Raw genomic sequence first — 27482 nt, 5'->3', positions numbered from 1 at the left:
TCTGAGATTCTTCCATATTATCGTGCGTACTTGTGTATTGGTAGTTTGTTCTTTTTTAAGCTATGCAGATTTCATTGTGTAAATACACCACAGTTTATTGTCCTTTGATAGGCATTTGGATTGTTTGCAGTTTTGGCTGCTGTGAATTAAGCTACTATGAAATACTTACATAGGCTTTTGTTGGATGTATTAACTTAATTCTTTTGAGTATATATCTAGGAGTAGAATTGCTAAGTCATACAGTAGGCATGTTTTACTTGGGTAGATACTGGCCAAATAGTTTGGCAAAGTATTGAACCAGTTTTCATTCTTACCAGCAAAGTATGAGAGTGATGAGGAGGCATTTAAATTAAAATTAAAATTTAAGGAGGCACTCTAAGGCAAGAGTGAGTGCCTCCTTAAATTTTGTGCCATGAATGCCTTGTTTGCATTACCCAGCTCAAAGCTCTGGTTATTTATTTATTTTTAAAAGATTTATTTATTTATTTGAGAGAGAGAGAGAGAGAGAAAGAGCGTGTGAGCAAGAGCTGGGAAGGGGTAGAGGGAGAGGGAGAAGCAGCTCCCCCGCTGAGCAGAGACCCCCCCCCCCACGTGGGGCTCTATCCCAGGACCCCAGGATCATGACCTGAGCAGAAGGCAGATGCTCAACCCATTCAGGTGCCCCAGCTCTGGTTATTTAAATGAGAGGGCTAGGTTTTATATTTTGATATGGAATTAGGTGGTTAAAATAGTGTATGTAAGATGACCCCATTTGTGTAAATAAAAAACAAATATATCTTAGCATATATGTAAAATTAGTGTAAATGTAAAATTATTTTCAGCAGTCCATGTTGAGTGTTGGGAAGGAAGTCTTATCGTTTATCCTTTTTGATGTACTTTGATTTTCTTTTAATAATTTCCTTCTATTTTTATTTTAAAATAATTAAAACCCCAATGGTATATATAAAAATATGTAAAAAGAAATTAGAAGGAAAGAATGTAGCTGAACATTAGAATGGATAAGGGAGCGTAATTTGTAAATTTTTAGTTTTTTTTTTTTAAAGCATCTTTGTAGCCTATAGCTGTGTTTAGTAGTGTTACAAATTAAGACATAACCACTTTTCCTCTGTTGAATGCAAAATACTTGCTTTACAAAAAATTCAAACTAGTTTAAATAATGGATTTCTTATTATAAATGATTACTCAGCCACCTCTGGTTACTTATGAATGGATTATACTTTATAAATTTTCCATAGTGATTGACTGGTTCTCTTCCTCTCATCATGTAGGCAGGTCATGGGCTATAAATAGTGGAGCTGTGAGAGAACAGATTGGAACCAGGGACAATGGGAGTGAATATTTGGTTATGACTGTGTTTTATTTATTTATTTATTTATTTATTTATTTATTTATTTATTTATTTATTTATTTATTTATTAAGATTTTGTTTATTGTGAGAAAGAGAGCACAGATGGAGAGGGAGAAGCAGACTCCCCACTGAGTAGGGAGCCTCATGTGGGACTTGATCTAGGACCCCGGGATCATGACCTGAGCCAAAGGCAGATGCTTAACTGACTGAGCCACCCAGGTGACTCTCTGTGTTTTAAAGACAAATCTCTTTGGGATAGACTTGTATTTATGATGGTTGTGATTATTCACACTAACAGAGTCAAGAACTTCAGATTCTTCAACTTTGTTGAGTCCCAGCTCTATTTCTGGATTCTAAGTATCCCCACCCCTACCTAGACTGGGTTGCAGTTATACCCCATTTCTGTCACTTGTCTTTTAAAAAAAATTTTTTTAAGATTTTATTGATTTATTTGACAGAGAGAAAGATAGAGCAGGAACACAAGCAGGGGGAGTGGGAGAGGGAGAAGTAGGCTTCCCACCAAGCCGGGAGCCCAAAGCGGGGCTTGATCCCAGGACCCTGGGATCATGATCTGAGCAGAAGGCAGAGGCTTAACACTGAGCCACCCAGGTGCCCTGTCACTTGTCTTATATTGAATTGTTAAACTTAATGGCGTATTATTACAAAGTCTTAACTAAAGGTAATGTGACCTTTTGCAGAGTTTGAAATTGATTAAGGCTGTTGATTATCAGCTGTTTTGCTACTAAACCTTTTTGCTTGCTGAAAAATGTAGTTAGATGGTTGGGAGAGTGTACCATGCCATTTGTGTCCTCTCTTGACTGCCAGTTGTTGAGTGTTAGCTGAGGGAACCAGAGTTAAGTGCTAATTGAACACACCTATCCTTTGTAACATTTGCTTTGTTAGATATCCATTTTGTCTGAATTGATTTGTACTTTGTTGCTTTGGGGAGTTGAGGATTTTTATATTTTAATATGTATATGTCTTTTGCTTCAGAATCTCTGAATTTGTCCTACCTCAGAGTGATACACCTAAAAGTAATTTTTATACTTCACTTAAATCAGTGTTCCTCAGCCTTTCATTATGCCCTTTTTTTTTCTTTTTTAAAGATTTTATTTATTTATTTGACAGAGAGAGAAAGATAGCGAGAGCAGGAACACAAGCAGGGGGAGTGGGACAGGGAGAAGCCGACTTCTCGACGAGCAGGGAGCCCGATGTGGGGCTTGATCCCAGGGCCCTGGGATCATGACCTGAGCCGAAGGCAGACGCTTAACGACTGAGCCCCCCAGGTGCCCCTCATTATGACCTTCTAAGGCATTTTTCGCCTAATGGTTCTCCTCCCCTCAAGACATATTAACACCACAGATATACTGTATATCTGTTTATGTTGTCAGGTGTCAGTTGTCAACTTTGAAGGGATACAAACCATTGTAATATTGAAGACACCCCCACCCCTGAACCAGTTTTCACTCCTTGGGAATAAGATTTACCCCATTGAGAATGTATGATTTAAAGTGGTTATCAACCTAGGGTGATTTTGTATCCCCCACACTCACCCCAGGTGATATTTGGCAATGTCTGGAGACACTTTTGGTTGCCACAACTGGAGGGGGTGCTACTGGCATCTAGGTAGAGGCCAAGGGAGATGCTGCTAACTATCCTATAGTGCACAGGACAGAGAGAGCCCCTGACCCCTTTCCCTGCCAAAGAATTATCCTGTCCCAAAATGTCAATAGTGCTGAGGTTGAGAAATTGACATAAGTATGTAAATTTTCCTTTGTTTTTTAAATTAAACATAATTAAATTAAAATATAAACTTAAATGAAAATTCAGTATTAAGCATATTATCTAATTTTATCCATTTAATAGCACTAGAGTCTTTATATATAAAGTAAAAAGTATAAAAATCTTTCTTGGCTGGTAGGACACGTGGATCCCAGTGGTTGAGAATTAGACTTAAGTGGCATGTACTTGGCATGTTTATATTTTAAGAATAATTAATTGTACCATTTATGTCTTTAGACATTAAAACAGCATGATTTTAAGACTCTGATTGCTTATGCTTTTTTTTGAATTTTGTTTTTATGTTTCTCCTCTTTTTTTTGGTGGGGGGGTGAAGCAGAATTGCATTATGGACTCTGGAGTCAGATTGCCTGACTTTGAATCCTGGTTCTGTTGCTTACTGGCTTATGACTTTGGGCATATAATGGTGAACACAATGTACCTACCTCGTATGGCTGTGAGAATAAAATAAGTTATTATATATAAAGTGCTTATTGCCCGATAGTAAGTGCTTAATAAATGCTAACCATTATTCTGATCTACTTAACAAGCTTTGAATCATTAAAATGCTAAATAATTTTACTTTCTTTTTCTCTTTATAGATTTATGGTGGATTATTTTCTGAAGATAAATGTTGGTACAGATGCAAAGTACTGAAAATCATCAATGATGAAAAGGCAGGAACAAGTGTTCAGATGTTTTTTTTTTTCCCCTGAATAATGATTATTTTGGCTCCAAAATTTGATGCTTATTTAGCCCTTCATTGATTATACATAGTAGTAATAAGATCTGGTTCAATTGAACTTATAAATTGATTAAACATGTTTTTTTCCCCCTAGTGAACAGAAAAGAAATGAATTGCTTAAAAAAATCCAGGTCAGATTCAGGAATATTCTTCTGAATTTAAGTTGTCATATAATCACCGAAGATTGTCCAAGAGTAGATTACATAATTTGTAGATTATGTTTACTGACCAATGTTTTTTTTTTTTTTAAAGATTTTATTTATTTATTTGACACAGAGAGAGAGAGAGCACAAGTAGGCAGAGAGTCAGGCAGAGGGAGAGGGAGAAGCCGACTCTCCACTGAGCAGGGAGCCTGATGCGGGGCTCGATCCCAGGACCCTCGGATCATGACCTGAGCCAAAGGCAGCCGCTTAACCGACTGAGCCACCTGGGCTCCCCTACTGACCAATGGTTCTTAATCATCATGTTTGGTTCTTGCTAAATAACTTTAAAAAAAAGTTCATCTATTAAGATTGAGTAAGAAAAGAACATTTGATCTGTCCTTAAGAAGTTCTTTTTATCGGGCGCCTGGGTGGCTCAGTTGGTTAAGCGACTGCCTTCGGCTCAGGTCATGATCCTGGAGTCCCGGGATCGAGTCCTGCATCGGGCTCCCTGCTCGGCGGGGAGTCTGCTTCTCCCTCTGACCCTCCTCCCTCTCATGCTCTCTGTCTCTCATTCCCTCTCTCTCAAATAAATAAATAAAATCTTTAAAAAAAAAAAAAAAAGAAGTTCTTTTTATCTTTTGCTTAGTTGATTTGCATATTGTTAATGATGATTGACTTGCTGCTTTTAATGCTTTGGTTAAATGTGATGAATTTTCTTTGTGTTTAGTTATTTGAGTTTTTACATTATGAACTTGAGGGAGATTTTAAGGGGATTTGTGGAGATGAGATTCTGAATAGCTGGTGGCAATTGCATGTGGCAGGTTGTGTAAAAGCATCTCTGTAAGCTTTCCTTTACTGTTTTTTTCCTGTATCTGCTTTACTGGACTTAAAATATTTTCTCATGTGTATATATTTTATAGATATTTTTCTTAGTGTAATAAGGAGATGATAAGATGAAACAATTTGAGTAATGCTCAGAATAACTTTTTAAGAAAAATTTCATGATTTAATACTGTCCAAGGTAATGGTTTATCTTAGTGAAATAGACCTTTCTAATTAGATGTTTTCCTCACAGTTTGACAACTGGAGATGATATATTGTGTTTGCTTTAACTTTTTTTTTTAAAAGATTTTATTTATTTATTTGACACAGAGAGAGAGAGCACAAGGAAGGGGAGCGGCAGAGGGAGAGGGAGAAGCAGGCTCTGCTAAGCAGCCTGATGCGGGGCTTGATCCCAGGACCCTGGGATCATGACCTGAGCTGAAGGCAGCCGCTTAACCAACTGAGCCACCCAGGCGCCCCTTGGCTTTAACTTTTTTAAAATTCAGGGGCAAGATGGCTTTTGACCTTGTGATAAGCTCCTTTTCTTTTTACTTTCTAAATGTAGAGCTGGATGTGAGGGTGACTTTGATACATTTCCTAGGTCAAACACCTGGGATGGGTTTAATTTTACCCAAGGAAGTTTGATAATTTTGCTTTTCTTTTCAGATTTTACTGTTTCCAACTTGAATTTAGGAATGTTAATTGATTTTTAACATTCGAGATAGGAGAAGCCATAAGCTTCATAGATTTATGTTTATTTACTAGCTGTTTAAAAAAAAAAACAACCATAATGAGAAATGGTACTGTTGGAACTAGTATAAGTAACTAATACTATTAGTTAACTAGTACCAAACAGAGATTACTGGGATCTCATGGACCATGGATTTTCTTTATTCTGAAGATATTGTTGGAGGTCTTGTTTCTAAGTACATTTTATCAATTTGAGGTAAAATGCCCTGAGGTAATTACAGGTAATTAACAGAAAGCAGCAAATTGATGGTTTCTTTGGAGATGTTTAATCTAAGTTCTGTGTTAGTATTTGTCTCATTTTTTCCCAGTGTCTGGTGAGATACATTGACTATGGAAATACTGAAATTCTAAATCGATCTGATATAGTTGAGATTCCTTTGGATCTGCAATTTTCTAGTGTTGCCAAAAAATATAGACTTTGGGGACTACAGATTCCTTCTGGCCAAGAAGTTACCCAGTTCGATCAGGCAAGTCACAGATTTTAAATATTTTTGTTAATGGAAGTAAAGCTATGTATTTGACACAAAATGTAAATGTAGTTAAATTCTGCTGATTTTTTAAAATATAAAAGCCTGTATAAATTAGTGAAAAATAGGGGCGCCTGGGTGGCTCAGTCGTTAAGCGTCTGCCTTCGGCTCAGGTCATGGTCCCGGGGTCCTGGGATCGAGCCCCGCATCGGGCTCTCTGCTCCGCGGGAAGCCTGCTTCTCCCTCTCCCACTCCCCCTGCTTGTTTCCTCTCTCGCTGTGTCTCTCTGTCAAATAAATAAATAAAATCTTTAAAAAAAAATTAGTGAAAAATATGAATTATAGAATAATTAAAAGTAATTAATCAAAATATGAATTATATAATGATTCAAAAGCAATTATTTGTACTCATCTTTGCTAGGTAAACATTCGTGATGATCAGAGTTGTATATGTGTATATATTTACATAATAAGTGTAAATAGTGTCTTCTCATGTGAAAGCTTACAAGAGTCTTTTATAATGGAGACTTGCTTTTGAGGCAGTATTTATTACATAAAAGTGATCTTTAACCTAGCCCTGGCCATAAATATCACAAAACTGAAATTAGTGGAGTTGTGAATTAATCAGATTTTTATCATTTTGGCAAGGGTTCATACTGTTTGGTGTAGTAGTTTTCAATGATGTTCTATCTAGATTCTAGTTTGTATCCATAGATTCTAGTTTGTATCCATTTCCATGAAAGTTTGGGTTAGTAACCTAATTCTGGCAGCCATCTGATAATTTCAGGGGTAGTCTTAATGGGAATTCTACCTCCTTTTAAATCTATGCAATAATGATGTTCTTTTGGTGCGTGTTAATGCTGTTGAGATATTATTGCTAAGTAATCAGATTTGCATTTTTTAATTTAGCAGCTCAAATGACTTATGTGGAATAGTAAAATTCACAAACCTCTTTGCCTCTTTTTTTCTGTTTGTTTTGAGAATCTTGGAGGTTGTTGGGCATAGTTTTGTCTGCAGTATAGTTACTTATAAGAAACAATTCTGTACTTGGAACTCAGACTTTCAGAAGTACATAGATATTATTGTAAAATTACACCCCTAAATTTCTGGTTTAAAATCTGAAGTTTTTTATGTTTTCCTTTAATCTAGATGTTTTGACCAAGGTAGGGGCTTGTTTTGAATTTCTTGTATGCCTAGAACGCTAGAATCTTACATTTAGTGACCTTAGAATTCCTCTGCTCTCACCCTGTTATTTTATAAAGAAATCTGGTCTAGAACAATTACATGACTAAGTATTTAAAGTCATGAAGCTAATTATGGCTGAGTGAGGGCTGGAACTCAAGTCTGTTGCTGTTCTCATGGTAGGGTGATACAAAATTTATGTTGATTGAAACAAATATGAATCAAGAATAAAAGGTCATTTTTAAAAGTTAGTTTTGGAACTGAGGAGTAAATTTTAGTTATTGGGGAATGTTTTGTATGCTTCATAGATTCTTTACAGGTGGTATTATTTGTATTTGCATGCTTATGTTCGGTAAAAAGACTATTAGCTGTTTTCTGGAAGAAAATAGTTAGTTACTCTTGAATGTCTCTGCTTAGGAAGCCCATGTTTAGCCATTAATTCTCAGCTCAAGGCTCAAATATAATTTCCTATCTAAAGTCTTTGCTAATACCCACCGCCCATTCCCCTGTAGCTGTTTCATTCAGTGAATAAGGTATCTAGAATTGCATTTTTCCCTCCCCCACAAGATAGTGAGCTTGTAGAGATAAGACTGTCTTAGTAGAGATAATATTTTATTCATTTTTCTATGCCTGATCTCCTTGATCTTGCCTGTTAGGTGTTAGATGAGCATCCAGTTTATCTAGCATTTGAACAAATGAATGAATAGTAGGGATTTAGTTTAAGAGAGAGAGAGAGGAGAGACACTTCCAGAGGGTGACCTAGGCACTAAAATACCCTCAGTACGTTTTAAACCAACACTTTGATACCCATGTTATAGCACAGTTGAAATTGATACTCAGAATAATGGTTATAAATGCTGAAGATCACATGAAGATTTATGCCCTAAATGCCTTCCTTATTTTGAAAATTTTATGTAGAATCAGGGAATGAGAGCTAGAGATTGGAATTTGGGTTTAAAAGATTAAAGGCTTGGGCGCCTGGGTGGCTCAGATGGTTAAGCGTCTGCCTTCGGCTCAGGTCATGATCCCAGGCAGGGTCCTGGGATCGAGTCCCGCATCGGGCTCCCTGCTCCTTGGGAGCCTGCTTCTCCCTCTGCCTCTCTCTCTCTGTCTCTCATGAATAAATAAATAAAATCTTAAAAAAAAAAAAATAAAAGATTAAAGGCTTTTTAGCCTGTTTTCTAATATATGCAGACAAGATTAGGTAAATTAAAATAAAAGCAAGTGATGCTTTCTTGGTTTTGAATAAGGCTTACCAGTTTGGGAAACACAATGAGATACGTCTTAGAAAAATGACATCATCCTTTTTTAATCATTGAAAGCTCTGTGTTCTAAAACAATGACCAGATTTATTTATTTATTTTATTTTAATTTAATTTTATTTTTTTTTAAGATTTTATTTATTTATTTGACAGAGACATAGAGCAGGAACACAAGCAGGGGGAGTAGGAGAGGGAGAAGCAGGCTTCCCACGGAGCAGGGAGCCCGATGTGGGACTTGATCCCAGGACCCTGGGATCATGATCTGAGCCGAAGGCAGATGCTTAACGACTGAGCCACCCAGGCGCCCCAATGACCAGATTTATTTAAAAGATAAATCTTATTTATGCCTTTTAAATACCTATGTTTTAAAAATAAATAAATCGATCTCTCTTTCCGGCATGCAAGATTTAATGGGAACTATAACACATTTCTCACTATAAAAATTAAATACTTGACATTTAAAAAAAGAATATGTAGAAAATATATTTTTATGGTAAAGTATAATATTAAAAAATCCATGTACCATCTACTTGGTCATTCTTTTTGTTAGAATTTAGGAGAACTTAGAATTTATTCCAAGTTTAGGGTTCTGTCTTTGTGATTATGTATAATTCAGGGAGAATTTTGTTGAACAACTAAATGTGATTGGTGACAATAACTAAATGGAGTTTGACTTCAGGGAAAAGTCTAAAAATCAGATTTTTGCATAGCATATTTTAAACAAGGAGTAGTATGCCTTTAGAGCATTCAGCTTTAGGTAATTAGAACTCTTGTGGAAAGTAGATTATTTCCACTTAAATACATATGTTGCCCAAAGACAGAGTTTCTTGAAATATTAAGAATTTTACATATTTCAGCAATAATTTTCAGACACTGTCACTTCCATTAACATTGGTTAGGAGTAGAAAGTTGTACTTGATTTTAGATAGACTTTCAGCATGACGGTGATGATGTGAACAAAGGCAAAGGAAAAAAAATTAAATTTCCTTAAAATTTACAGCCACTGACAAGCCCTTGAGACAGGCAGAGTGCCCTTCCTCTAGGAACTCAGCTGCCTCCATATTAATACTTTGCTAAAAGCAAAAGGCAACCTTAGCTTAACATTAGCCTGACTTCCAAAATCCTGCAAGTCTCCTTTAACATGTAAAAATTCCTTTGGAAACTTCCTTTATCTCTACCCACCCCTTCCCCCCAAGATACATGTTAGCAATCATCCTCCAAGCATATGGCCCACTGATAGACATCTGAAGGGTCTCATGACTAAGGTTTTACTAGACAGTAGCAAATGACCTTTTCCTAACAACAGCTAGCCCCTCAAGGTCCTGGAAACCTTGCTTCCAAATTCCTTAGAGAGTTACGCTTTCCCTGACCCCCTCCCAATTTGAAAGTATATAATGGGCCACTCCTCATGACCCCAGTGCAGCTCTTTTTGCCCACAGATCTTGTCCCATGCTTTAATAAAACCACCTTTTGAGAAGACATCTCAAAAATTCTTTCTTGACCATTTGCTCCTGAACCCCAACATTGTTACATCTGTTGAAACCAAGGGTTTTTGTATGAAAGAGGTTAACCCAAAACCACATTCTGATTGATCGAAATCTTAATCTGATACATTTCTATGAATTATATTTTGAGTTGGTTAGCTTTGTTTGCTTGATCTCATTTGTTGGTGATGCCTTTTGAACCATCTTTGCTATCTATATTGGTATTCTTGGTAAATTCAAGCCTCTCAGGATGTGTGTATTTAAAAATTTTATGATTTGAAAGATTTACAAAGCCCATGTTGTTTTTGTTTTTGTTTTTTTTTTAAGATTTTATTTTTATTATTTATTTGACAGAGAGACACAGCGAGAGAGGGAACACAAGCAGGGGGAGTGGGAGAGGGAGAAGCAGGCTCCCTGCAGAGTGGGGAGCCTGACGCGGGACTCGATCCCAGGACCCCGGGATCATGACCTGAGCCAAAGGCAGTCGCTTAACCGACTGAGCCACCCAGGCGCCCTAAAACCCATGTTTTTGTAAACTTAAAATACGTTGTCATTTTGGTTTGTGGATTAAAAAAAATTTTTTTTTTGGATGGTTAATGATGAGCATTTACCGTTTACCACCTTCTGCCCTTTCGCATGCACCCTTCTAGGTCCAGGGGTTCTTAACTTGGGGTTAAAATGTATCACAGTGAAATAATTTTCTTTGTAATTCTATGTATTTTTTATTTTATTAATTTATTAAAGATTTTTTATTCATTTTTTTTGAGAGAGAGAGAGCACAAGCAGGGGGTGGGGAGGGGCAGAGAGAGAGAGAGAAGCAGGCTCCCCACTGAGCAAGGAGCTGTTGCAGGGCTCCATCCCAGGACCCTGAGATCATGACCTGAGCCAAAGGCAGACACTTAACTGACTGAGCCACCCCGGTGCCCCTGTAAAACTATTTTTAAAGTTTTGTTGAATTTGAGTGCTTTTTCTAGATACCAGAATTCATTTTTATGTGCTATACTCCTCAGGACACCATTTCATTTCATTGGGATCAAAATGGTCAACACCATCTGCTTGGTTTAAAACAATTATTCTAGGGTATTTAATTGGTACACATTTTAAAATTTATAAATATGGCTGCCTATACAGGTATTAATTCTACTTCTGGAAAGGAAGATTTCTCCTCTAAATGTGTAATTAGAATATATTCATACAAATGGAGAAGTATATTTGCATATAGGCAATAACAAGGTAAGAGTGCTTTTATAGAGTTTTCAGAATGAAGGAGTATGTTTGAAAAACTGGGTAGAAACAAAATAAAGTGAAGAAAAACATGTTGGTGTAGTTGGTTTACAACTTTTTTCCTCCCCCATCTTTCTTAGGGCAGAACCTTTTTGGGGAGCTTGATTTTTGAAAAGGAGATAAAAATGAGAATTAAAGCAGCCTATCAAGATGGAACAGTTATTGCTCAGGCTGAGTATGGCAGTGTGGATATAGGGGAGGAGGTGGCTAAAAAAGGATTTGCAGAAAAATGCAAGCTCACTTCCAGCACTAACACCTGTGAGGAAAAAAAATCAGATCCTGGTCATCTTGTCCTCAGGAACCTCAAAAGCCCCATTCCCTCATGGGGGCATAGATCAAACCAGTCAGCCTTCACCCGGCCAAAGGGGCGCTTAAGTGGGAGGATGACTCTTGACCTGAAGAATGAAAATGATGCAGGAAATCATGTGACATTTCCAAAGTAAGACTGTCAATGGGGTTTTTAGTCTTAACTAGTTTCTAATTCATGGTAGAAGCTCTTGTCATAGTAGAAGTCAAGGCTTATGTTTTTGGAGTCTTCATCTATGTCAGTGATTTTGAGGGATGGTACTCATTTCTATTTTTCTCAAACATGTATTCCTGTCTGCTTTTGCAGGAATATTTTCATTAAAAGCCATTTTGAAAGAAAAATCATGCCTCAGTTGTTTGAAGTTCACGTACCAGCTCTTCATATTAATTCTTTTGAATATGTTTATCAAAAAAATATACCCCTAAATCAATTATTCAGGCAAAGCTAGAATTTCAGATAAACTTTGAAGTTTTCCTATGGCTTTAAGAATATTTTAATGAGTTTTAGGGAATTACCTTTCTTTTTTAACAAAAGAGAAACTCTTTGTTCTTCCTGTGGTAACTTGTTATGATGGAATTTGATTATTACAAAGGGAATTCACTTTTTAGACAATCTCGAATTATAAATTTGAAGCAGAAAGCCATGTTTAATGTTTCTAAGTACCAAACCATTTATAAACTTCTGTATCATGATCCAAGCCATGATGCCATGTCTTGGGTTATGTAGCTGTTTTTGGGATCTTAGAAAAAAACTGTAAAATGGAGTGGGGTTGATGGGGAGGAGAAATTGGAAGAAACTGATAAAGAATGCTTTTTATTGTATTTGCTGGAGTTGATATTGCTACAAGTTGGCATATATTTGAGTGTTGGCAGCATTGTTTTTGAAGTTAACTTTATATTATGGTATAAAAAGCTCAGGATGATTTAGTTTAGATTTATGATCTCTGTCACCCTTACACAGTTTGGTTTTTAAAATGAGTGAATTTGTTTTTAATAGGGAAAATTTGGCTGTTGGAGACTTTAATTTAGGGTCTAATGTCAGCCTGGCAAAAATTAAGCAGGACCAGAAGCTGATTGAAGAAAATGAAAGGCTTAAAACAGAGAAGGAGGTTCTTCTTGAAAGTTATAAAGTTCTAGAATCCAAAGTAGAACAGACTACCCAGGAGCTGCAGGTATGGTATATTCACTGGTGTAAAGAATGACCGTCTGGGTAATCTGTATACTCATCTGTTCTTCTTTGTTTAATTTGTTGTCACTTTTTGTTTTCTTCCCTTTCTCTCCTCCTCTCTCATTCTCTCTTTTCTTTATATTTGTTTACAGATGAAGTTTTTTCTTACACTCCAAACTAATCATCTTTGGATTTCATTGAATGTTTGAAAGATTAATGATTGCTCATTTACATTTCCTTTTATGTTCTTTTAAAAACTTTTAACTGTGGGAAATTTCAAACATTCCAGAAGGAGAGAGTTGAATAATTAACCTTATGTATTCATCAGCCGGTTTTTACATTATTAGACACATGGGCAGTCTTTTTTTTAAAAAAAAAACTATACCTCCTGAGTTACTTTATTTTATTTATTTATTTATTTATTTTTAAAGATTTTAAAAATTTATTTGTTTGAGAGAGAGTGAGAGAGAGAGAGAGCATGAGCAGGGGCATAGGGAGAGGGAGAAGCAGACTCCCCAACTGAGCAGGGAGCCTGATGCAGGGCTCGATTCCAGGACCTTGGGATCATGATCTGAGCTGAAGGCACATACTTAACCAACTCAGCCACCTAGGCAGCCCAGAGTTATTTTAAAACAAATCCCATTCATAATATTCTACTGTATATGTTTTAGTGTGTGCCTCTGGTAGGGAATAACTTCGAAAAAGACAACCGTAATACTGTTCATACTTAAAAATTAACAGTAATTCCTTAATATCTTTTAATATCCAGTGTTCAGATTTCCTGAAGGGAAGCTATGAATGTCCCTTAGCTTCTTCCAGTTGGGATCCTAGTTTAGGCCTGTGCCTTGCATTTTGGATGATAAATCTCTTAAATTGCTTAATCTGCATCCTTGTGTTGCTTAAGAGTCTCCTTTATCTGCATGTATTTCCTTTTATGGTAGTTAGATCTCAAGGTTTGCTCAGATTCAGAGCATTTTTTTCTCCCCCAAGAATATTGTGTATTTTTCAAATGTGTAAGTGCCATCCTAACACTGTCTCCAATTCACCATCACCAACTGGATGTCGTACCATTCATTTGTGATACTAAATACCCAGCAGTTGGCACAGACCCCACAAGTTAAGGACTCAGTCCCATACGACTTCTACCACTTCAGATACCAGCCACAATCAGGTTCCCAGGCTACCTACACTTCTGCCTGTAAATTTGAGAGTTCCTGTGATCCCTACTCCCCTGTTCAATAATTCACTAAAACAACTCACAGAACTCAGGAAAGTGCTGTACTTATGATTACAGTTTTATTATAAAGGATATATGATGGGGGTGAAAGGTGGAGTAGGGAAGCTGGGGATATTTAGCCTACCACTCTACCAGTACATGGGTTTGTTCACCCATCTGGAAGCTCCCTAAAACCTAATTATTTGGAGGTTTTTTTTTTTGTTTTTTTTTTTAAATGACCATTTCATTAGGTCTGATTGATGAAATCATTGACCATTGGTAATTGAACTCAATTTTCAGCCTTTAAATCCATATGTGGCATTCTCCAGGGAGCTCTGCCTCATAAATCCATAAATCTTGGGTTCTGTCCATTATAACTAACCTTTTATTTTTATTTTTAAAGATTTATTTATTTATTTTAGAGAGAGCATGCGCTTGAGGCTGGGGAGAGGGGAGGGGCAGAGGGAGAGGGAGAGAATCCAAGAAGACTCTCTGCTGAGCACAGAGCCCTATCTCACAAGTCTGACATCATGTCCTGAGCCGAAATCAAGAGTCTGGATACTTAACCGACTGAGCCACCCAGGTGCCCCATAACTAACCTTTTATCTGGAGATATCCTACTAAGGAAGGGCATTTCAGAGATAAAGTCTCTTCTCCTTAGAAAATAGTCTGTTTCTTTAAAGGTCTAATTGATAGGGAGATTAGTCACCTGCCTTTTATTTTTTTTCTCTGGGGGTGTTCCCCTGTCCTCTTCCATCAAAAAGTGTAAATGGATTACAGGACATCTGTTGTACCTACTCAAGATATAATATGTTCAGTTCCACTACAGAAAGTTCCTTGGTGCCTCCTTACAGTCTAACCTCTCTTCCTCCCACTCAAGGCAATCACTGTTCTGATGTATATCACCATAGTTTAGTTTTCCTGGTCCTGTACTTCATAAAAATGGAATCCTCTGATATGTATTCTTTTGGATCTGGTTTCATTCACTGAACATAATGGTTGTGAGATTTATCTATGTTGTGTATATTAGAAGTTTGTTCATTTTTATTACGGAGTAGTATTCCATTGTAGCAATATACCACAGTTTGTATTTAGGGTGTTCTAGCTTTTAGTTGTTATGAATAAAGCCATTGTGAATATTTTTGTGTAGGTCTTTTTGTGGACATATAGCATTCATGTATCTTGGGTTACGGAGATTCTTTCCTCAGCAACATCCAGTCTACTGATAAGTGCATCAGAATTGTTCGTTTCTGCTCTAGTGTTTTTGATCTCTAGTATTTCTGCTTCTTTATTAGAATTTCCATCTCTCTGCTTTCATTGCCCATCTGTTCTTGCATGCTGTCTAATTAAGTACTGGAGCCCTTAGCATATTAATCATATCATGTTTAAAACTTCTGGTCTCGGGGGCGCCTGGGTGGCTCAGTCGTTAAGCGTCTGCCTTCGGCTCAGGTCGTGATCCCAGGGTCCTGGGATCAAGTCCCACATCGGGCTCCTTGCTCCGTGGGAAGCCTGCTTCTCCCTCTCCCACTCCCCCAGCTTGTGTTCCTGCTCTCGCTATCTCCCTCTCTGTCAAATAAATAAATAAAATCTTTAAAAAAAAAAAAAATTTCTGGTCTTGACAGTTGAGCATCTATCCATGCCATGTCTGAGTCTGATTCTGATTCTTGCTTTGTCTCTTCCTCTGTGTTTTTTGTCTTTTAGTATATATTCTCCCTTTCCCACTCACCCTGCGCCATCTCGGTACATGCGCCATCTCTCTCTCTCTCTCTCTGTCGAATAAATAAATAAAAACTTAAAAAAATAATAGTTTCATGGACACTGGGGAGGGTGTGTGCTCTGGTAAGCACTGTGAATTGTGCAGGACTGTTGAATCTCAGATCTGTACCTCTGAAACAAATAATGTAATATATGTTAAGAAAAAAAAAAAGAAGAAGAAGAAGAAGAAGGTAGCGGGAGGGGAAGAATGAGGCGGGGGAAATCGGAGGGGTGGACGAACCATGAGAGACGATGGACTCTGAAAAACAAACAGGGTTCTAGAGGGGAGGGGAGTGGGAGGATGGGTTAGCCTGGTGGTGGGTATTGAGGAGGGCACATTCTGCATGGAGCACTGGGTGTTGTGCACAAACAATGAATCATGGAACACTTCATCTAAAACTAATGATGTAATGTATGGGGATTAACATAAGAATAAAAAAAAAAGTAAAAAAAAAAGAAAAAAAAAATAATTTCCCTGAGGGCAGATCTTGTTAAGAACAGAATACTCTAGTGTAAAATGCTTCCTTTCCCCCTTTCCCTTTTGGAAGCTTGAGAGGATTTTTCTCTTATATTTATACTGTGAGAACGTGGTAGAGATCCTGGGGGTGAAAGTGGAGGCATCCTGATGACCGGGTCTGCCTGGAGTTTTTAACTCTGAGTTGTTCACACTGAGTCTTCTGCAATTGTCATTTGAAGTTGAGGTTTACCTACTCCAGACTGGTTCCCTCAGAGGTTGCTGCTCCATATGAGTTGTGAATGGCTTTTATTTCCCTGTCTGTCTCTCCAGTTTTGGGAGCAGCAGTTTGCCCTGTGACCTCATCTTTCTTAAAGATCTAAGAAGGCTTGTTGATTTTTAAGTTTGTTGAGCTTTTTACTTGTTGTTAGGATGGTGTAGTGACTTCCAGGCTTTTTACATGCTGGACCAGAAACCTGAAGTTCTTAATGTTTTCAAAGTACTGATTTCTGTATCTGTTGGTTTTTAGAATTTATTTCTTTTTTCTTTTTTCTTTCTTTATTTTTTTAAAGATTTTATTTATTTATTTGACAGAGACAGAGATAGCAAGAGCAGGAACACAAGCAGGGGAGTGGGAGAGGGAGAAGCAGGGTTCCCGCTGAGCAGGGAGCCCAATGCGGGGCTCGATCCCAGAATCCTGGGATCATGACCTGAGCTGAAGGCAGATGCTTAACGACTGAGCCACCCAGGTGCCCCATAGAATTTATTTCTTTTTTAATTAATTAATTGATTTTTTTACGTTATGATTGCCTTCCTTCCTCTTTAATTTGCCCTTTAATCTTCTTTAGATGGAAATTCATATTATCGTTTTTAATCTTTTGTTCCTTATAACATTTAAAGATACTTCCTTTTAAGTACTTCTTTATGTATAGCCCACAGATTTTGATACTTTGTTTTTATTGATTAAACATATTTTTAGAATTCTGTGATTTTTTTTTGAATCATCAATTATTTAGAAGTATATTGTCTAATTTTCACATATTTGGAGATTTTTTTTCCCTAGTATATATATATATATAAAGATTTTATTTATTTATTTGACAGAGAGAGACACAGTGAGGGAGGGAGAGGGAACACCAACAGGGGGAGTGGGAGAGGGAGAAGCAGGCTTCCCACTGAGCAGGGAGCCTGATGTGGGGCTCGATCCCAGGACCCCCGGGATCACGACCTGAGCCTAAGGCAGATGCCTAATGACTGAGCCACCCAGGCACCCCTCCCCCAGTATATTTTTGTTACTGAGTTTTAGTTAATCTCTTGATATTAGCATACTTTCTGTCATTTCAGTTCTTTTATTGTGATTTGCTTTATTATCCAGCATATGATTTGTCTTGGAGGTGTTCCATGTACTTTAAAAAATTATGTGTAGGGGCGCCTGGGTGGCTCAGTCATTAAGCATCTGCCTTTGGCTCAGGTCATGGTCCCAAGGTCCTGGGATTGAGCCCTGCATTGGGCTCCCTGCTCCGCAGGAAGCTTGCTTCTCCCTCTCCCACTCCCCCTGCTTTGTTCCCTCTCTCGCTATCTCTCTCTGTCAAATACATAAATAAAATCTTAAAAAAAAAAAAGAAAAAAAAAGTTTAAAAAAAATAATAAAAAATTATGTATATTCTACAGTTGTGTGGTGGAGTATTCTGTAAATCAAATTGAATTAGCTGATAGTGTTGTTGAAGTCTTTTGTATCCAGACTGATTTTTCTGTCTACTTGTTCTATCAGTACCCAGAGAAGAGTGTTGAAATCTTCAGATATTATTGTGGTTTTGTCTGTTTCTTCCTTTTTTCTGTTAAGTTTTACTTTGTGAATTTGAAACTTTGTTATTAGTTGCATACACATTTAGAATAGTGTCTTCCTGATGAATCATCTTTATGTCATACCCCTATTTATTGCTGGGGATGCTCCCTGTATTGAAGTCCACATTGCCTGATATTAACATAGCCATGTTTGCATGGTATATCTTTTCCACCCATTAATTTTTATGTTTCTTTTTATCTAATAAGTGTGTCTTATGAGCAACATATAGTTGAATCTGAGCTTTTTCATCCAGACTTATAATCTCCTATCTTTTAATTGGGATGTTAAGCTAATTTTCATTTACCTTAATTATTGATGTGGTTGGGTTTGAATTTGCCATCTTTTCTGTTTGTCTTATTTGTTCTTTGTCTTAAAAACCATACTCATTGTTTTTATCTGATTTCCAGGTTTGGTGTTTTTTTTATACAAGTGGACTAATCTCAAGATATTTGAGAACCAGCTTAATTTCACAATTCTTTTACATCTAAATGATTCTTTTCCTCAGTATTTTATAGTTCTCTTTCATATACAATTCATTAGTAATTTGTATTAAAGATTTGTTTAATGTCTTTGTGAAACATTAAGTACATTTTCAAAGATTTAACAACTTTTTATTTTCCCACTTTTAGATTTATGTATTTTTTTCTTAGATTTATTTAATTTTTTAGATTTATATAATTTTGGAGTAATTATAATAACAATTCCAGTGGCTATAAACAGAGTTAAGAACAAACATAACTGATTCTTCATGGTCATCCTACTCAAGAAAAGGGAGCAGAAGGGCATGAACATACCTGAGTGTAGCATACTAGTAATAAGCATAAGCATTCAGTATATTCTGGTTCTCTCTTTTTATTTAACTGAAGAATTGGAGAGAATGTGAGGACTAAGGAGCATGTTGTTCAAATACTGAGTAAAATTTCTGTGTTTATGTAATATCTGGTTTGGAGTATAATTAGACTAAAATTGCCAGGTCTTTATTCATATTACTGTTCTATACATTATTTTAGATAATCATGGTAGACTTGAATTTGAGATACCACTCAGAATCAGGGAGCTTAATCTAGCTTGGGTCAAAGAAGTGATGTTTTTGATTGTTTTGTAATGTAAAATGACACAGGACTTTTTCAAAAAATAGTCATTGATAATCTTTTGGTGTCTCTAGGGATCTTTTATCTTTTTAAAATTTAAGTATTAAGACATAAAATATGTGAAATTTGTTTCTGTTTGGCTTTTTATTAGAATGAAAGATGAGTCTGTAATCTGTGTGAAGGTAGAAGACTGGAATAGATTATCTTTTTCAGATCCCAACCAGTAGGGAAATCAGTTGTCCTGTGGTTTAAACATTAAAAAAAAACCCTTTTTAAAGGATTTATTTATTTATTTATTTTAGAGCAGGAGTGAGAGAGCATGAGTGGGGTGGGGGAGAGAAAGAATCTCAAACAGACTTCACACTGAGCCCAATGTGGGGCTCACTCTCATGACCCTGAGATCATTACCTGAGCCAAAACCAAGAGTTGGACGCTTAACCGACTGAACCACCCAGACGCCCCCCAGTTTTTTTAAAGTAATCTCTATGCCCAACATTGGGCTCAAACCCATGACCCTGAGATCAAGAGTTGCATGTTTCACCAACTGAGCCAGCCAGGTACCCCAATATTTTTAACCTTTAAAATTTTAGTTATGCCTTAAAATCATTTAAGTGACAGTAGAAATATAGTTTCTTGTTTGAGATTCACTAGGATGTGCTTGTTTTTTGTTGCAGCAAGAGAAAGCGACTACCATGGATTTGACTAAACATTTAGAAAGCACTCTGAAGACTCGTGTAGGTACCAGAATGGAAAATCTGGCAGCTAAGGTTGAAATATTGAAAGAAATTAGGTAGGTAAAAGCATATTTTTGAGAAGGATAATTTTAATTTTTATTTATTTTTAAGATTTATTTATTTAGAGAGAGAGTAGAGGGAGGGGCAGAGGGAAAGGGGAGAGAGAGAGAGAGAATCTCAAGCAGACTCTGTGCTGAGCACAGAGCCTGACTTGGGGCTCAATCTCAACCCTGAGGTCATGACCTGAGCTGAAATCAAGAGTCGGATGCTTAACTGACTGAGCTGCCTGGATACCTTGAGAAGGATAATTTAAAATAATTGCTAATTAATTAATGCTTTGTTTAAATTATATGCCCACCATTTTTCCTTTGACACTTAATCTTTATTTTTTTTATTTTTTAAAGATTTTATTTATTTATTTGACAGAGAGAGAGAGAAAGCAGGAACAGAAGCAGGGGGAGTAGGAGAGGGAGAAGCAGGCTTCCTGCCAAGCAGGGAGCCAGATGTGGGGCTTGATCCCAGGACCCCGGGATCATGACCTGAGCCGAAGGGAGACGCTTAATGACTGAGCCACGCAGGCACCCTGATACTTAATCTTTATATTTTTATGCCTTTAAAGAGAGAAACTAGAAATACTTCTGAGATAAGTTTTATAGTGTTTGTGTCAGCATTCCTTTGTCACTACATGGAGTTATATTGTTCTAAAGTCATCTATGAGAGTGAAATTAAAAAACACAAGTTCTGAGTGGTAGTTTTATGGGAAACTACTATGCCCATTGTATTGCTTGGTGTTATTTTTAGGCTTATACCAAAACTAAAGATTTGAAAGAAAAAAGTGGTTTTCGTACGGTCAGAAGAAAAGTGGTCTTCATGGAATCAGAAGAGAAGAAATTGGTTAGCAAGTCTTGTGCAGTTTATTCAGCATTTGTCAGACTCTCTATATGATTTATTTAGGTATTATATTAATAGATGATTGCCTTATTGTTGGTTAGGGATAATTGGTCACTCTTTTCTGGAATGTGGAAAAAAAAATAGTTCTCAAGACAACCTAGTTCCCTTTTCATGCTACACAAAGAACTTAAATCAGTAATTCATTTTCTCACATACTTTGAAACAATAAGAAGATGGTCATCTGAATTAAAACTGTGTGTTGGTGTTTTGTCCAGTGGAAATTTATATTCTCCAGTATAAATCCATCAGTTGTCATCTGGTTTATAAGCCTCTAGATAGTTTGAGTAATTTTGTCCCTCTAGAGCCTGATCAACTTTTCATGCACTACCAAAAATTAAGTGGCTACACTGCCACAGCTATGAGACAGACTTAGGACCAAAACAATCCAATATGTTTTAGTACATTTTTGAGGAAATAATGTGCTATTAGAATGGTGGCAGTCTAGTAAGAAACTAGAGAAAAGAATATGGATGGACCTTGTTGGTTTTGCTAGCTGGCCTGCTTCTCCAATTGCTTTTTTTCCTTTTTTCAACTCCACAAATGCTAGTCTGCTTAATAGGGTACAAGGACTAATGTGCCTGCAGTCTTAGTAATAAGCAAGATTGGCTAAGTGTAACTTTTTTTTTTTTTTTTAAAGATTTTATTTATTTACTTGAGAGAGAGAAACACAGCGAGAGAGGGAACACAAGCAGGGGGAGCGAGAGAGGGAGAAGCAGGCTTCCCACGGAGCAGGGAGCCTGATGTGGGGCTCGATCCCATGACCCTGGGACCATGACCTGAGCCGAAGGCAGACGCTTAACGACTGAGCCACCCAGGTGCCCTAAGTCTAACATTTTTAAAGAATTATTCAGAAATCTAACTGTATACCAGCATTGAAGGTGTATCTGATATCATTTAAAGTTCTGCAGACTTTTGAAGTTGTCCTTTATGTAAAAGTTTTTTCTTTTTTAAGATTTTATTTTTATTTATTTGACAGAGAGCACAGGCTGGGGAAGTGGGAGAAGTAGGCTCCCCGCTGAGCAGGGAGTCTGATGCGGGGCTCGATCCCAGAGTCCTGGGATCATGACCTGAGCTGAAGGCAGATGCCCAACTGACTGAGCCACCCAGGCGCCCCTATGTAAAAGTTTTTGATAAAAGTTTTATTTGATTTTTTGCTCAAATGTATATATATATTTTAAGATTTATTTATTTATTTGAGAGAGAGTGTGTGTAAGCATGAGCAGGGGGGCAGGGGCAGAGGGAGAGGGAGAATGAAAATCTCAAGCCGACTCCCTGCCAAGTGTGGGGCCCAACGTGGGGCTCCATCCTGTGATCCTGAGATCATGGCCTGAGCTAAACCAAAAGTCGGATGCTTGGGTGCCTGGGTGGCTAAGTTGAATGAGCAACTGCCTCCTGCTCAGGTCATGATCCCGGAGTCCTGGAATCGAGTCCCGTATCGGGCTCCCTGCTCAACAGGGAGTCTGCTTCTTCCTCTGACCATACTCCCTCTTGTGCTGTCTCTCAAATAAATAAATAAAATAAAATCTTAAAAAAAAAGAGTTGGGGGGCACCTGGGTGGCTCAGTCGTTAAGCGTCTGCCTTCGGCTCCGGTCATGATCCCAGGGTCCTGGGATCGAGCCCCGCATTGGGCTCCCTGCTCAGTGGAAAGCCTGCTTCTCCCTCTCCCACTCCCCCTGCTTGTGTTCTCTCTCTCGCTGTGTCTCTCTCAAATAAATAAATAAAAAAATCTAAAAAAAAAAAAAAGAGTTGGACGCTTGACCAACTGAGCCACCCAGGTGCCCCATGAATCAAATATATTTTTAATTACAAGTTATACCAGTTAATTTATGATTTTATATAAGGTTTTAGCAAGTACCTCTTCATAGCCAATGTTGTATGTTTTAACTTTAGACCATTATTATTTAAGTGCAACTTTTTCTCACATCAACTTGCAAATTTCTTGATCTTTTCCTTTTTGCTTATGTTTTTAAATAGACGTGTCAACATCAATGTTCATTTTGGAAATGACCTTTCAGATGCTATGCAAGTGTTAGATGAAGAGTGCTTTACTACCCCAGCTTCTTTGACTGAATTAGAGAGAATTTGGGCAGAATACAATCTTGCTCAGGAGAACATACGAACTTGTGAAAATGTGGTGGGTCAAGAATTTTTCTCTATTATGGTTTTATTTATTGATCATAAGGGGATTTGAGAAAGAAGGATTGTAGATATTATAGTAATACTTTGTATGAAATATTTAGTTTTTACAGCATCTTCATATTAATAATTTGATTCCTAATTTTATTGCCTTGTTAAAAAAAGATAGGATAGATAAATGGTGATTGTGGATAAAGTGTTAACAAAATCTTTTCCCCTTTTGCATGAACAATTGAACATCGGTCAATTCCTTCTCTTTTCCCTTGGTAATTTGGTAAAATGGTATTTCAGTCATGTTACTAGGCAGCATTGGCTAGGTAAATCTCCCTAGTTGATAATTTATATCTGGACTTGAGGAACTTTAAACTACAAATACTTGGTGGGGGCTCTTGCAACTGGGCATACCATCCTTGAGGAACTTTGGAAGCTATGCCTATAAAAGATGGTGGCTTTTGAGGGGGATGAAGCTTATAAGCTAGGGTGGCTGTGATACCTGCTAATGTGTCTTGTTTTTGGGTTTGAATGGTGTGTTTTATGCTGCAGTATTGGACTCTGCCTTACTATTAAATGCTATTTAAGCCACCCATTATTGAGAGGTGGTTATTAATGGGTGGGGGAGGGTATGAAGAACAGATTATTTCCTATGAAATCTTTATTAGCATAGGTACAAGTATATTTCCTCTCATAATTTTTAGTTTATATTGAGCTGAACAGAACTCCTTGTTTTTCATATAAAGATACTTACCACAATCATAGCTTTCCATAGTACCTATGAGTTCTGTACTTGTGTTTGGAGTTGCCCCATTGAATTATTGGTGGTTTCTACCTCTGGGGATTGTACCCTGAAAGCCTTATTCTCAGTTCATACCTAGGTTGCTTAGTTGGCAACCTAGCTGACTCTAAGTGAGGAGTGAACAGAATAACTAGGCCTTTGTAAATGCCAGGAGTGTTAAATTTGGAGAAGGGATTATATTTGTGTCATTTTACATGTTAGACCCTAACTGATTATTTCTGATTATGTAAGAAAAAAGTGACAGAAGCCGTAAGTTTTGAATCTATATGAGACACAGGTAATGTTATTAGGTACTTTATAAACTTTTTCTTATACTTTTAAAATGGACAGTTTTGCTCTTATTTTATAAATGAGGAAATTGAGTCCTACAGGTTTTAAGGAATTTGCTGAAGACTACATAGTGCTAAATGTTAATATGGTATTTGAACCTAGGTATGTCTGACTGCAAAGTGTATTCTCTTTCCATTTAAACTGTATTGTCAATATTAAAGTAATTCATGATGTATTTTCATGTAATAAGATGAAAAAGAACTGCATTTTAATTTTTGTTTTGTTGTTTTTATGATTTGAGCATAGGAAAGTGATTCAGGACAGAGAGGGAGAGGGCTTAACATAGCTCCAAGGCTTGGTATTCTAGTAGATTTTTTTCATCATTAGCCATCAGGGAAATTCAAATCAAAACCACATTGAGATACCACCTTACCCCAGTTAGAATGGCAAAAATTGACAAGACAAGAAACAACAAACATTGGAGAGGTTGTGGAGAAAGGGGAACCCTCTTACACTGTTGGGAATGCAGGTTGGTACAGCCACTTTGGAAAACAGTGTGGAGGTTCCTCAGAAGATTAAAAATAGAGCTACCCTATGATCCAGCAATTGCACTACTCGGTGTTTACCCCAAAGACACAGATGTAGTGAAAAGAAGGGGCATATGCACCCTAGTGTTCATAGCAGCAATGTCCGCAATAGCCAAACTGTGGAAAGAGCCGAGATGCCCTTCAACAGACGAATGGATAAAGAAGATGTGGTCCATATATACAATGGAATATTAGCCATCAGAAAGGATGAATACCCAACTTTCGCATCAACATGGATGGGACTGGAGGAGATTACGTTAAGTGAAATAAGTCAAGCAGAGAAAGTAAATTATCGTATGGTTTCATGTATTTATGGAACATAAAGAATAGCATGGAGAACATTAGGAGAAGGAAGGGAAAAATGAAGGGGGGGAAATTGGAGGGGGAGACGAACCATGAGAGACTATGGACTCTGAGAAACAAACTGAGGGTTTTAAAGGGGAGGGGGGTGGGGGGATGGGTTAGCCTGGTGATGGGTATTAAGGAGGGCATGTGTTGCGTGGAGCACTGGGTGTTAAACGCAAACAATGAATCATGGAACACTACTTCAAAAAAATATTTTTTAAACAGATTTTATTTATTTGACAGAGAGAGAGAGCATAAGCAGGCGGAGTGGCAGGGAGAGGGAGAGGTAGGCTTCCCACTGAGCAGAGAGCCTGATGTGGGGCTTGATCCCAGGACCCTGGGATCATGACCTGAGGTGAAGGCAGACCCTTAACCGACTGAGCCACCCAGGTGCCCCTCTAGTAGATTTAAAAAGAAAAAATTATTTAAGTAATCTCTACACTTAATGTGGAGCTTGAACTCATGACCCAGAGATCAAGAGTCATATGCTCTCCAGATTGAGCCAGCCAGGTGCCCATGTGATTTTTTTATTTTTATTTTTATTTTTATTTTTATTTATATTTATTTATTTATTTATTTATTTATTTATTTATTTATTTATTTATTTATTAAGCAGGTATTTGTTTCTGCTGACTGCTAATGTTTCAGGGCTTAATTTTAGGCTTCATTGCCCTAAAGTTCATTTGATAGACTGAAGAGTGGATTATTGAATAACAGCAGTTATAACTGCTGCTCAGAGTTGCCTTTTTTTTTTTTTAAAAGAGGGGGTGAGGAAGGGCAGAGGGAGAGGGAGAGAGAACCTTAAGCAGGCTCCATGCCTAGTGCAGAGCCTGATCTCACAACCCTGACATCATGACCTGAGCTTAAATCAAGAGGTGGACACTTAACTGACTGAGCTACCCAGGTGCCCCACCATTTTATTTCCCTTATTGAACTTAATTTAGGTCTTAGTATTATTATTTTCATTTATGTATTTTGCACAGTACCTTAACTTGATTGCCATGTATTTTTTTGGTGAAGAGATTCTTTTCTTTTTTCTACATAGTTACAAAATGGTCTGGTTGAACTTACACAACAAAGAATATTCTAAAATTCAACCTTTTAAGTGTATGTGGCAGACCTGTTATAGGTAGCAGAGACACAAATTTGTTTAAGACATGATCCTCTCTCTTGGGTATGGGATATACATATAAATAGTTTCAATATAGCTTGATAAGTACTGTAATAGAGATAATGCATAGAGTTCTTGGATCTCTCTTATATGCCTATTTCCAAACATAGCCTCTTAGACTAATTGGAGGTTTTACCATGGTGGAGATTAACTGAATCTTGAAGGATAAGTAGATGAAGGAATTGAGGGTGGAACGGGAGTAGGAGGGAGGTAGTGTGTAAATAATAATAGGAACTTGTATAATTTTCTTAAGAAAAACAAAAATTTCAGTGTTGTACATATAATGGGAAAAATTAGAGCAGGATTATTAAATGTCTTATCTCTAATTAAGGGAAAGAAAGCTCTTTGTGAGTTGGGTGATTTCAGGAGAGGGATATTTGTCTTAAAAACTACTATGTTTGGAGAATGTAATGTTAAATTTTACTCACTTTAAGACATCGATTTTTTTTTTTTAAAGATTTTATTTATTTGAGAGAGAGAGAATGAGAGAGAGCACATGAGAGGGGGGAGGGTCAGCGGGAGAAGCAGACCCCCCGCCGAGCAGGGAGCCCGATGCGGGACTCGATCCAGGGACTCCAGCATCATGACCTGAGCCGAAGGCAGTCGCTTAACCAACTGAGCCACCCAGGCGCCCAAGACATCAATTTTTTTTTGACATAGGTCAGTGTGTAAAAAAAAAAAAACCACCTGGTGTATTAATGATGGTTATTCTTTGTTTTCTTTCTCCAGAATGAAGGAAATATTTTGATTGCCAAAAGAAATGAAGTGCAACAGAAACTGAACATGGCAGTAGAAGTTTTTATTCTGGAAGTAGATGAGTTACCTGTTAATAAACGCTTGAAAACATTGCAGGTTAGAATTTGAAAAGATATATGTACATTAAAATATGTTTATCAAAAAAATATGTTTATCATTTGAGAGGTGAAATTGCATTTACCTTGAGAGTTCAGATAGTACTGATGGCTGCAAAAATTTTTCTTCTCTTTGATGAATTCTAATTTCTTTTTAATAGAATTGAAGTGTTACTTCAGTCTATTAAATATGTTTATGTATATTTGTGTATCCTGCAAATAAGGTAAAATGGTCGGACACATCAGGCTTGCTCAGAGTGACATTCACTGGGAAAACTCATGGAGACAGAAGCAGTAGCGGGCATGTGAGTCCCTGTTGTCTGTTGCATTCTAGCAGAAAATCTGGTAGGGTCACATGTCAAGAGTTCAGAAGAGGAGTCCTGATCCAGGATCAGGGGCTAGACTACAATAGCTATAGGATGTTATGGAACCTTGTCTTCAGCCTTATCCTGTCATCTCAGCAATGACTTTAATTTGGAGTGAACGGGCATATGTGGCAATGTTATGAAACATTCCACCTATTAACGTAATTTTTCTCTTCAC

General features: G+C 37.3%; 1 protein-coding gene across 2 annotated transcripts in view; it reads left to right on the top strand.

Annotated features, from left to right (window-relative positions):
* Positions 1-27482, top strand: part of STK31 (serine/threonine kinase 31) — an 86203-nt gene that overhangs the window by 11230 nt on the left and 47491 nt on the right. For both annotated transcript variants that reach the window (XM_064575607.1, XM_064575606.1), the window contains exons 5-11: positions 3730-3804; positions 5896-6054; positions 11346-11704; positions 12569-12743; positions 19776-19891; positions 22761-22920; positions 26818-26940. In XM_064575607.1, the coding sequence (XP_064431677.1) occupies positions 3730-3804; positions 5896-6054; positions 11346-11704; positions 12569-12743; positions 19776-19891; positions 22761-22920; positions 26818-26940 (1167 nt within the window). The remainder of the gene's footprint in view (positions 1-3729; positions 3805-5895; positions 6055-11345; positions 11705-12568; positions 12744-19775; positions 19892-22760; positions 22921-26817; positions 26941-27482) is intronic.

The sequence above is a fragment of the Mirounga angustirostris genome, unplaced genomic scaffold, assembly GCF_029215605.1.
Source record: "Mirounga angustirostris isolate CCGP_5_RB_7025 unplaced genomic scaffold, mMirAng1.0.hap1 SCAF_12, whole genome shotgun sequence".
In the NCBI taxonomy this organism is placed as follows: Eukaryota; Metazoa; Chordata; class Mammalia; order Carnivora; family Phocidae; genus Mirounga; species Mirounga angustirostris.
The sequence above is the reverse complement of the archived record's forward strand: the minus strand, read 5'-3'. Positions and strand labels throughout refer to the sequence as shown.